The sequence below is a fragment of the Marmota monax genome, unplaced genomic scaffold, assembly GCF_021218885.2.
Source record: "Marmota monax isolate L192 unplaced genomic scaffold, Marmota_monax_Labrador192_F-V1.1 WCK01_AAM20220418_F8-fsc00038, whole genome shotgun sequence".
Taxonomy (NCBI): Eukaryota; Metazoa; Chordata; class Mammalia; order Rodentia; family Sciuridae; genus Marmota; species Marmota monax.
Genome location: NW_026692498.1, coordinates 13,232,328 through 13,244,900, shown reverse-complemented (window position 1 = coordinate 13,244,900; position 12,573 = coordinate 13,232,328). Strand labels below are relative to the sequence as shown.

The following is a 12,573-nucleotide window of genomic DNA, read 5'->3' as shown; positions in this document are numbered from 1 at the left end:
GATTTTTTTCCAGCTTAATTTCAAGTCTTCCAGGTTTTGTTTTTTGCTCTTATATATTTTTAGATTTCCAGGAGGGTTTTTTGTTTGTTTGTTTGTTTTTAAGTAGTGTGCTCTTCTGTGGTTTGAATATCTCCTCCAAGACTCATGTTGAAATTTTTGTCAATGTGGTGGTATTAGAAAAAGTCAGGTAGGACGCGATTAGGTCATGAGATCAGTGTCCTTCTGAATGGATTAGAGCCTTTATCACTCAAGTGGCTTTGTTATAAAAGCAAATTTGCCTTCCTTTGCTCTCCCTTGCTCCCTTCTTGCTCTCACCATGTGATGCCTTGCAGTATGTTATGCAGGAAGAAGGCTCTTGCAAAGTCTGACATCCTCGTATTGGACTTCCTAGCCTCCAGAACTGTGAAAAATAAAATTCTTTAATAATTACCAGTCTGTGGTATTCTGTTACAGCAACATGAAATAATCATAAGACATTTTCTAATGATGTCCTAGCCTCCCATCGAAGGATGCATTTATACATTTGTTTTTTTCCTGTATTTCTTCTCAGTTTTTTTTCCCCATTCATTTAGTCTGTCTTGTATGTGTATATGGTGCTGGAAATTGAACCCGGGGTCTTGGATATGCTAGGAAAGCACTCTACCACTGAGTTAATCCCCAGCCCCTGTTTAGTTTTTCTTACTAGAGATTTTCCTCAAGTTTCTGGTTCTGAGGTTAATAGGGATAACAAACTGATTTTCTTCTTTACACTACAGCAACGATCACTTCTGACACTAGATCTGTGGTGATGGTTTCACCACAAACCAAGCAGTCAGTTCTGTAGAGTTCTGTAAATTGAATTCAGTTCTGACATTCAATTTAATTCTAATATTAACTACCTGGAGATAGCATTAGATCCCACAGGTTAAAGGTTCAGTTTCTCAGGCCCTGGGTTTTTTACCTGTGCTTCTGACCCCTGTGAAATGGAGTTTCCACAGCCCCGCTCCTTGGATTTAGCTGGATTGCTAGAGTGGCTCATAGAACTCAGGGAAACACTTCCCTTTGATTATAAAGGAAATGACAGGATGCAGAAGAAGAGATGCATAGGGCAAGGAATGTTGAAAGGAGTGAGGAGCATCTATACCTTCTGGGTGCATACCCTCCAGACCCTCCACATGTTTAGCTATCTGTAAGCTCCTTAAACTCAGCCCTTTGGGGTTTTTATAGAAGTTTTGTTATGTAGGCACAGCTGGCTAAGCCATTGGCCTTTAATGATCAACTTAACTTCAGCCCTTGCCCCCTCCTGGGAGGTTGGTGGAATGAGGCTGAAAAGGCCCAAACTCACCATACCCTATTCTTTCCTGTGATCAGTCCCATACTGAATCTACTTAAGGGCTAAGTACTAGTCAGTTTATTAGCATATAGAGAGGTATAACTCCAGACATTCCAAGGAGTTTAGAAGTTATATGCAAGGAGACAAGGATGAGGACCAGTGTGGTATGTATTTTGCAGTACTACACTGGTGTTCCTTGATGTTCTTTTGATGTTTGGAATAGAGTGCTAAAATGCTAATTGGAAATGCTGTACGTATATGTGTCAGACTCTTCCCCCCCCCCTGCCTTTTCTGTTTCAGGGATAGTTTGGGAATAGCTTTTCCATGGAGCAGTTCATTTTCTTTAGAGATTCTTGTATCTCTTTTCTAGGTAGAATTGGTGGGGAATGAATGAGACAGGTCCTCTATGATCCTAACTTTTGCTTCCATTTAACTACCTTTTTTCTCTGACTGTATTTCACTTCTGCCCTCAATTGGAACTTTTAATGCCAGAGCTCTGTTTATTTTAACCCCTCCTAAATGGTAAAACTCCACTCAAAAGGCAGCATGGGATGAAGAAGTCTGGATGTTAAATTTACTTTAAAAAACAACCAACAATAAAAAATTAAAAAAAAAAAACAAAAAAAACTTTTCTAACTGTTCTGCCTCTTTTGATTCTTCCCCACATATATATATTATAGATATCTATGTAGATATCTAAATATGACTCAACAATTCCTTAACCTTTCTGGGGTTGTTTAAAATGTATTTGTTTCTTTTTCACAGCATTTATTTGATCTTAAAAATCACTAAGCACTCACCCTGGATTTGTTCTTCTAAATCTTTGTTGAAATCACACAGCTGATATTGTCTCCTTGTGTTCCTTTGACTTTGCAATTTTTAGTCACAATTCCTTTTCTGTCATTTTAGCAGTGTTTTAGGAGAAAGCAGAAACAAAAAAAAAGTGTGTATTCAATTTGTTCTGTTTAACTGGAAGCTCCCTAAACACCCTTTAAAACCTTGATTAATTCTGATAATCATTTTATTCCATCAAACCTATGTGAATGATACTCATTCTCATTAAATCTGTTTTTGTTGTTATTTGGTTAGTGTCTTAAATCTTGAAATTTGAGGAGTGGATTGATGTTTGAATTGGATATGATTTTAGTGATCATTTCCTATAAACTTTCCTTTTATACGTGAAGACATTGAGACAAAAGAAAACTTAAAGATTTGGTGTGTCTTCGTTTTTGCTACCAAACAAACATCATAAATTTAGTGTCATAAAACAACAGTTTATCTCTTTGTGACTCTGGGATGGCTGGACTGTTTTCTGCTATTTTTCTGGGCTAATTGGGCATTTGTTCAGCAACTGAATGGGCTTGTTGACATGTATAGAAGTTGTTGCTAGTTGTGGGTTCTCTGCCACATGGCCTCATCTTTTAGTAGGCTATACTAGCTTCCTTATTACATGCCACTCTTGGCGTACCTTTATGAAAGGGCAAGCACCACTGCAAAAGTGATTATTCATCCTCTGCTTATGTCCCCTTGAATCTTATATTTCATCACTAAAATTCTCTAACTTCATATTTAGTTCCTCTTCAAATTTTAATATCACTGAAAGTCCCATGCTTTGCCATGAAACTGATTAGAAAGTTGATTAGTAAACATGGCATTAGAAAGGACATCAGTGATCTTGGGAAAATTTAACTTTTCCATGCTTCATTTTGCTTTTCTATAATGAGAAAAAAATAACTACCTCATGAGGTGTTTTGAGAATTTAGTGTGGTAAGGCTGACTACTGTTGTTATGATCACATGGTAATGTTAAGGACTTATTAAGTTGTTATTAACTAATTAACAACTAGTCGAAGTGCTAGATCCATCCATTTTAAGTGAATTTGCTTATATACTGTATTTTCACTATGTATTGGTTCACAGTTTTAATTTTTAAAACCAGTGCGTGAGGAGTACAGTTAACTTTCATTACCCTTACCCAATCCTCCTCAACTCACTTTTCATTTCCTAGCTCTGTCTAGCATCACCTATTTCTCATGTCTCTAATTATTGCCATCACCAATGTTACTACACTTCTAAAGCTATTATTTGTGACCTCTTCTATTTCAGTAGGCTTTTAAATGATCTTAAGACGTCTATCCTCTTCCTGTCTAGTCTTCAGTCAAACTAAACATTAAAAATTCAAATCTAATCATGCCACCTCCTTACTTCCTTAAACTCTTTTCATGGCTGTAGGATAAAGTACAAAACCCTTCAGGGACCTTCTTAATTAGACTTTATGAACAGTGTTATAAATGATGACAGTTTGTGCCATGTTTCCCCTTCTCCAAACATTTAGGTCTTAACTTTTATTTCTCAGTTTGGTATATTATATGCACTGTTTTTCCTTTCTGCTTGTATCTTCCAGCTAAGTACTTCTTATTCTTTCTCTTAGGGCACTGACATCTTTTTTTAAACTTAAGTGTTGACCTAATTGGTAGCTAAAGAGACCATTAAGTTAAATAACACTGGTTTTAAGAGCTGTGGGTTCAGAGAAAAGCATCTTTCCACTTTCTCAGACCTAAACTAATTCACCTAATGCCTGTACTTTGAAAGTTAGTAGTATTACTTTGTGATTTTAGGGTGGACCCTAAATTTTTAATATCCGTAGAAATTTTGTGAAAGTTCAGTAATATTTGTTATCCTTTACTTCCTTTTTTATCAGTGCTCCAGGGACTAATATCTGCCTCAAATAGTAAACAATGAGAGATAATTAGAAAAATAAAAATCTAATTTGCATATTAACATATATATGTATGTGTAAGTGTGTGTGTTATATAAACATTTGTTGATTTATAAATGAATCGACCATGTTTGGGGGTAAAAATCATTAAGTTAGATCTGCAAACTTTTTTCCTGTTTGTAATCACACATAATAAATTTCTCTGGTTCTGAAACAATAAAATACTACTTGCAGTTTTAGATTTAAAATTTTATTCTGATGGAATAATTTGTGTGGGTCTTTTAAGTCCGTATATTTTATAAATGGGTTCCTTTCTTGGCACTTGTACCCAAGACTGAATGGAAATGAGCCAAATCTAAATTGAGCTCTTGCACTGATATTCTCCATTCTTCTTTTATATGATTAGGTGTGGCATAGTAGAAGGGTATAGACTTTGGACTGAGATAGATATTCCTGGGTTCAAGTCCAAGTTTCAAAATTTAATATGTGAGCTCCTTTAATTTAATATGTGATTTCCTTGTCAGTTACATGCTGTCCTCATCTGTAAAGATTACTAATTATTTGAGAGTTATGGTAACTAAATTTAGATAAATAAAAAAAAAAATATTTCTGGCATTACTAAGTACCTAAGGTTTGCTAGTTTCCCAGAATACTCTCAATAGAGATGAGAAGAACTTTTAGTTTGTTCCCCAGTCTGTCAACCAAACACACCCTGTTTGATTCAATAATTAAATATTAGCTTTATTTAACTTTTGTAAGCTGCAGTTAGCAAAAGATGGCAACCTGTGGGTCAAAAGACTAGATCATATTAAGATGATCCTTCTAATTTGAGGTATTTTATCACAACCAGGTAGCTATCATCACTTGGAATTTGATGCTTTAGGTGGCTTAGTGTTGTCTTTGGCTATAAAACTGAGAATCTCTTGTATCATATTTTACTACCTTGAAGAATTTTTTTTAAATGGTCCTTCCGGTAGTATCAGTTTCTCATTGTCTCAATTCATCGTATTACCTACTCTTATTTGGTCTTCTTTTTTAAGAATATAAGTTGTATTCAGTGTTACTACATATTGCTCATAGATTGACTGGCCTGATGTCTTTCTTCACCTCAACTACTGTGGCTTTTTTCTCTTCTTGCTATTTATATATCATGGTATCTCCTCAGGGTTAACTGCTATTGTGAGAAATTACTAGAAATCATCTTTAAACAAGACAAATTTGTTCTTGGCTCTTTTCCTATTTGGTCATAATTGTTTATGCTAATATATTGTCAGACCTGACTCTGTATGTATATGTATTGAGATAGAAATCACTTAACAAAGACTTTAAAAATTAATCATTTTAAAGCATGCAATTTAGTGACATTTAACACATTTGTAGTATTGTACAACCATCTGTCCCGTTCAGAGCATTTTCATTAAGACCAAATAAGACTGATACCCTTTTAAAAGCAGTCATTTCCCCTTTTCTGTTTCTGTGGATTAAACATACCAAACATCATAGGCTAGCAACCCAGTATACTCTATAGACTATACTTTGCCCTCTCAAAGCTGACTAGGTGCTTTGGCTTACTGTTGCTTCCTATCATTGAAAGAAAATATTTTACTTTTAGCCCAGGAAAGATCAAAATTTAAAACTGAATGTCTTATCACTTTTGTACTATAATAAAGTCAAAGAATTGGAAGTTGTACCATCTTAATTTGAGAACTGTCTGTATCATGTTTTTCCCTTCAGTTGTTTTTATCTTCTGAATGATTAAAACACTTGTCAATATATAGTATATTTGTATCGTGTAATAGTTTTTAAATTAAAGTATATTTTGTCTAATATTAATATTATTAATTGAATTACCTCCCCCTAAAGTCCTAACTCAGGTAACTGTCAATGTCAGATCATCATTTGAATATGGGATCTTTTCAGTTAAATAGGTCTTCATGGTAATTTTTTATGGCAGCACTAGGAAAATTAACATACTGCAAATATGATATAACAAAATACCCAAAAATGTGAATGTAGTTTGGGGATTAGGTAATGTTTAGTGGCTGATAGTATTCTGAAGTGTTCAGTTGCCTTGAAGTAATAGTTGACAGGAATAGTATTAGAGGCAATCTGCAGAAGCCTTGGAAGGAAATGATGAGCATGTTGGACAGTGGAGAAGAGGCAATCTTTGTTATAAAGTTGCAGAGAACTTCAGGGCTGAATTGTGCTCTATCATTGGGTGTAAGTAGAGCTTGTAAGGAATGAACTTGGATGTTTACCTGAGATTTCCAAGCTAAATGTAGATACAACCTGAATTCTCCTTGCTGCTTATACTAAGATATGAAAAGAGAAATAGAGGAATGAATTGCTTAGCAAAAAGGGAACCAGCACAAAAGCAAAACAAATAACCACTCAATACTTTGGAATGGTTTTAGTCTATCCATATAGATACTTATGGACCCAACCTGCCATCTCCGCAGTTCCCAGTATAAGATGCAGTAATCAAGGAAAGATCAGTGGAGAATCCTCTGGTTTGATGACTGGGATCCCATGAGTTACACAGGAGAGACTGAAAAGAATTTTTGAGAATTTTGTTGTAGCAGAAAAGGACAAAAATGGGGTGAAATGAAAGAACAGTGATTGACAGTAGAACCATAAATGCAGAGGCCAAGCTGTAGGAGACTTCCTAGGATCAGAAGGCAGGCTGTTGCCTCAGTGGGTCAGAGTACAAAGTACTTATGCACAGAGGGTTATTATTGTTAGACCTTAAAATAAAATAGTTTGCTTTGCTATTACTCACACTAACATCTATGTATTAGAGTGTTTTCACAACTTTACCAGTATATTGTGTTAAGTATTTTGATCATTATGAACATGATGGTTGAAAAGAAGCAAAAAATTGGGTATTGCCTTATCGTTTTATTTGTTTCTTGCTTATTGTAAGTAGATAGAGCTTTTTTTTGTCGCCATATTTTTATACCGAGGTGCCATTTTTCTATTGGGCTGTTAGATTTTGCTTCTAGCTGAAATGTATCATCCTGTGACCTCAATATGTACTGCCTTTATCTAGGTCTAGGCACTCCCAAATATGAAAGTCAATTTCTAATGTTGACTTTTTATTACTTGTTGTTCAGGAGAGTATCACTTCATTTACCCTTAAAATGTGATGAAATGTAGACTAACAACAGATTGTGTGTGTACCTGTGTGCAGTATCTCACAGGACATCTGAAACAAAACAACACTGGAGCTGGACTTTGCTATGGGGTTGCTCTATGGATCAATTCAAATTCATAGTGCAGTTCTAAGTAAAACTCTTTGATTAGAGTCAAGGAAAGGCAAGGCATTGTTTTTAAGAAATTCCTTGCAACATTGGTTGTTAAAACATCTAGAACTGTGGTTCTTTCTTTTGGTTGCCTCTTAATTTAATCTCTCTTTTAACTTAGAGCTAATGGCTAGAACTCCATGAATCAAATTACTTCAGAGTATTTTACATACTTCATAGCATATAAAATTACTGCTTTGCAACATGTTAATGATGTCAAGGATAGGTTTTATCTAGTATCCTCATCTTGTTTCTAATATTTCAGTAATAACCTGGGTGTTTTGTTTTTTTCCTTTAGAAAACACTTAATTTCTCCTGATTATAGTTCTGTTTATAATTAGTAGATATATAGAGATGGTTATTGGTTAACGATAAACTGAAAAAGAATGGCTCACCTTTGGTTCTAGATCCTAAGGAAGAGAAAGAGGAAGAAGACGAGTCTGCTCTCCCTCAGGAAGTTTCCGTTGCTGCATCTAGACCTAGCAGGGGCTGGCGCAGTAGTAGCAGGACATCTATCTCTCGCCTTCGAGATACAGAAAACACTCGAAGTTCTCGCTCCAAGACTGGGTCATTGCAGCTCATCTGCAAGTCAGAACCAATTACAGATCAGCTTGATTATGGTACATTAATAGAGTGTGGATACTTAATACCCCAATTTTTTAAAATCTTAAATGTAACGTTGAACATTTATCTAAAAATTAAAACTTTTAAGGACAGGTTTAAGGAGAATTTCTTTTAGATAATTAGTTTTCTATAATTACCTCATACAGTTATTTGACTTAAATCTTTTGTCTGCATAGAGAAATATTAATATACAGATTGTATTTTTACTTTTATTTTTCTAGAAGTTGCAGAAGAACATCAGTCTCCTGGTGGCATTAGGTAAAAAATGTTTTTATATTTCTTATTTAAACCTGTGGGTATATAGAACACAGTTAATTTAATGTTTTGGAAGTTGTTTTTTACTTTGAGCTCTAAGATAAATTAACTTGTTTTGATATCATGTTTAGATTTAATGTTGATCTTAATTTGAGCTTAAACCATGTAATTTTTCGTTGTGCAGTTCAGAATCTGTGTCTTAAGTGTCTTCTATGGTTAGGCTTACTCCATGCTAGGCACTAATGTGAAATGTGGGTGTTTTGACCACTGTTTTAAAAATATAAAGTCAGTTTTTTTTTTTTTTTAAGTTCTTAGTGCCATCAAACAATTGCCACTTTATCTTTATTTAATAAAGTGATAGTGTATCTAGGATTTGTATGGTTTGCCTTATTATTAGGGAACAGTAGTAGATTACAGTCCAACTAACTTGTAAGGAAAAAAATTTTAGATAACTTAATGTGAATTTTTATTTACCTCTAAAATAAATTACCAAATACAGAATAGTTAGTCATGATCATTATAACCAGAATTTCTCATTTCTGTTTGCTTATTTTTAGTAGTGATGAGGAAGAGGAGGAGGAAGAAGAGATGCTAATCAGTGAAGAAGAAATACCATTTAAAGATGATCCAAGAGACGAGACCTACAAACCTCACTTAGAAAGGCACGTCTCAGATTTTATTTTATTCTAGACATGTCAGTGAAAAACGGGGGGGGGGGGGGGGGGGCCAGGGGGTTATAGCTCAGCGGTAGAGTGATTGCCTAGCAAGTGCGAGGCCCTGGGTTCGAATGAATGAGAAAACACTGTTGTATGTTTTTATTTTGTTTTGTTGCCTAACTAAATAGGTATAAAAATAATTTTAACTGAGTAATTAATATTCACCTGTTTTGTAAATCTGACTTTTTTTTCACTCCTACAGTTCTGATTTGCATTTACAGAATTTTAATTTGATCTTATCCAGATTATTAGTTGTATGTATGTTTTATCTTACCAAGATGTGATGATTTGCATGGATACTTAGAATCTGGGGGTGTAGGGCTTACCTGTCTATACAACTAAAAGGAAAATTGATTTTTTTTGGTTTCTTTAGCCTAGGGATTTTTCCCATGAACTTCAAGTATATACATCATTACTGTGCATTTGAGGAACCTTTGGATTTCATAGGAAATCGCAGTTTGTGAGCTGAGGATCTTAACAATGATTCTGTGCCTTAACCTTTGAAAAGGTTCTTTGTAGAATGCCAATTTTGAATTGCATTTGTGTTTTCAGGGAAACCCCAAAGCCACGGAGAAAATCAGGGAAGGTGAAAGAAGAGAAAGAAAAGAAGGAAATTAAAGTGGAAGTAGAAGTGGAGGTGAAAGAAGAAGAGAATGAAATTAGGGAAGATGAGGAACCTCCTAGGAAGTGAGTTGGCAATTTTTATTAAAAATGGAAGTCTAACAAATTTTGAAGCCACTAGTGGAATAAAGCATGTACATACTTCAAAATATACATTTTTTTTTTTAATTTAAAAATATCTGGCCTCAAGTAGCTGATAGTTTCATTGGAGAAGTTTCATTGGAGAGACCTTTCACAAAAGCTTCAAAAATCTTCACTTTAATTCGAAGCAATAATTTAAGTCTAAATAAGAAGCTGAGACACTGGCTTTATGGATGCAGAGGGAATAGAAACAACAGGGGAAAAATAGGGCAAAAATGGGTCCTTCAAAGTAGAGCAAATAAGCCAAATGTAATAACCTCGATGCTATAAAAATTTTCTGTGTTAGCAACCACATTTCATTTTTTGTTATATTGCAAGGAAAATTTAGTTTCCATTTGTAGGATTTTAAGATAATAAACTTTTTCAATCTATTTTTAAATTTGATTAATATAAGTGATGAATTTTTGTTCTAATGGATCATGACATGTGATTCTGTAGTAATGCATAGTTTATGGAAGGTATGTGTCTAATCTGTGATACAGACTGATTTTGAAAGTGAAATCACTTCAGAGTAAAATGTTGCTAATTTACCAGATACATCTTTGATCTTATGTATTCTGTCTTATCCTTTGTGTTGGCCACCTGCTCTTTGTCCTCAGGTCATAGGCTCAGGTATATGCCTTCAGCCATCCTTCACCACTATAAATTTCAGTCTAGAATATGTGGTCAGTTACTCTTTCTTTAATTATAGGAGAGGAAGAAGGCGAAAAGATGACAAAAGTCCACGTTTACCCAAAAGGAGGTGAGGAATTTCTACTCCTGTTCCTGCGTACCTTGTTTCTGGTGCTAGGCACTTTACTAATAATTATTTAGCGCTCATAATAATCCTGCAGGGATGACTTAGTTTCATTAACATCCATGATATAGATACTGTTTTATTTTCATTGCAGAATGTTGAAGTTTCTGAAATTCTTAGTACTTCCTTTACTTCTTGAGGGGTTGCTAGTTTATTTGTGCTGATTTTAAACTATGAAACATTTGGCAATTTTGGGTTACTTCAAACACGAATTCTTTACAAGTTGTATACTAATAAAGAGGTTATAATCCTTCATACTGTAATATAGTTATTTTTAATAGTACATGATGATACTTTTCTGTTCTTGATCTTTCTTCTGTGCTGTGATAATAGGAAAAAACCTCCAATTCAATATGTCCGTTGTGAGATGGAAGGATGTGGAACTGTTCTTGCTCACCCTCGCTATTTGCAGGTCAGTGAAGTTGTTACATAAGACAGCCTTAAGTAATAAAATTATTTAATCATTCTTAGTTCATAGTACTACTCAAACAAAATAACCTGAGACTGGGTAATTTATAATGAACAGAAACTATTGGCTCCTAGTTACAAAGGCTGAGTATGGCCTTGGTTCTGTGTCATTCCATAGCAAAAGGTAGAATGGCAAACAGTCCTTTTTTTCACACTAACAGCTTCAATCCATTTATGAGGGCAGAGTGTTTGAACACTTCTCATTGGACCCTGTCTCCTGATATTGAGGATTATGTTCCCAACACATCAGCTGGCCTCAAGCAGCTAATCATTTCATTGGAGAGACCCCTCTCAAAAGCTTGAAAAGTCTTCACTTTAATTCAAAGCAGGGATTTAAGTCCAAATGAGAAGTCAAGACAGTGGGAATAGAGGGAGTAGATGCAGAGGGAATTTAGACAAGAGAAAAATAGGGTAAATATGGGTCCTCAGAATTAGAATGCATAAGACAAATGAAATAACCTTCAACCCATTGTGTGGGGTTTTTTTTTTTTTTAAGACAACATAGTACCTGGGCCCAAATATAGAAGGATTTTCTTGGAATTATCAAATATTACAGGATTTCCCAAACTTGTGATAGAAAAGTTGATTGTAACAGCACACCAAGACTCACAATAACAGATTTTATTTTAATGTGTATCCAAAAAAAAGCATGTTAAACCAGTGATTTCTTAGAGAGCAAAGTGAATAAAAATTTTTAGTTTTGTTTTTGTTTTTCTTCAGTGAATAGTTGATTATTGAGTAGTGGGACAGCTTATATTTAGGTCTAGAGAAAATATGAAAGTGAAATACTGCTTAGATACATATTCGATGTTTAGCAGCAAGTGTGGCATAAGACTGGGCCTATTTTGGATTGTGGTTCTGTAATAATGATAGCTATTATTGGAAGGTATGTTTGCAGCATTAAACTCTGTAAAATATGTGATCCCATTATTCTCACAACAAAATTATAATTATTGTCTCCATTGTACAATTGAGAGCTGGAATTTAAATATGTGAGTACATCTCCTAAGATTACTCTGCTTGTGAATGACAGGTCCAGATTGGAACCCAGGTCTATATAATTCATAGCCTATGTTTTTAACCATTTTACTATACTTCTTCCCTATCTATATACAAAATATTTGGTTTACCTTCAGCACTTTCAACCTAGTTGAGAAAAGAGCATTTAAGAAACCTTAAATTTTTTTTTCTATTCCTTTTAACTTTTCTTTTAATGTTTTAGCATCACATTAAATACCAGCATTTGCTGAAGAAGAAATATGTATGTCCCCATCCCTCCTGTGGACGACTTTTTAGGCTCCAGAAACAACTTCTGCGACATGCCAAACATCATACTGGTAATTTTTAAAACAAGATTTTATCAAGTAGCCAGGTGAACTCAACTTTAGGTGGGCAGATGGATAGTGATAAAATTTTTCTTAAAAGAATCTGCAGTCAAGCATGGAAGAAAGCTTTGATAATAAAACAAATTTTACAAAGTGTGATCGAACTACGGCTTTTGAACTTTTGTCTATTGACGTCTTTGAAAACTTAACAACTAAGATAATGATCTTTTTTTAGTAGAAATGGGATTTTAAAATGTTTTTCATTTTAACTGTTTAAAATGTTTTTCATTTTAAC

At 34.4% G+C, this 12,573-nt stretch overlaps 1 protein-coding gene across 2 annotated transcripts in view; it reads left to right on the top strand.

Annotated features, from left to right (window-relative positions):
* Nucleotides 1-12,573, top strand: part of Zfp91 (ZFP91 zinc finger protein, atypical E3 ubiquitin ligase) — a 29,726-nt gene that overhangs the window by 10,896 nt on the left and 6,257 nt on the right. Inside the window, exons 3-9 of one of the 2 annotated variants that reach the window (XM_046445690.2) lie at nucleotides 7,740-7,952; nucleotides 8,178-8,214; nucleotides 8,772-8,873; nucleotides 9,480-9,614; nucleotides 10,381-10,431; nucleotides 10,819-10,897; nucleotides 12,176-12,290. In XM_046445690.2, the coding sequence (XP_046301646.1) occupies nucleotides 7,740-7,952; nucleotides 8,178-8,214; nucleotides 8,772-8,873; nucleotides 9,480-9,614; nucleotides 10,381-10,431; nucleotides 10,819-10,897; nucleotides 12,176-12,290 (732 nt within the window). Of the gene's footprint in view, nucleotides 1-7,739; nucleotides 7,953-8,177; nucleotides 8,215-8,768; nucleotides 8,874-9,479; nucleotides 9,615-10,380; nucleotides 10,432-10,818; nucleotides 10,898-12,175; nucleotides 12,291-12,573 lie in introns of both variants that reach the window. The other variant, XM_046445689.2, reaches the window with a different exon arrangement.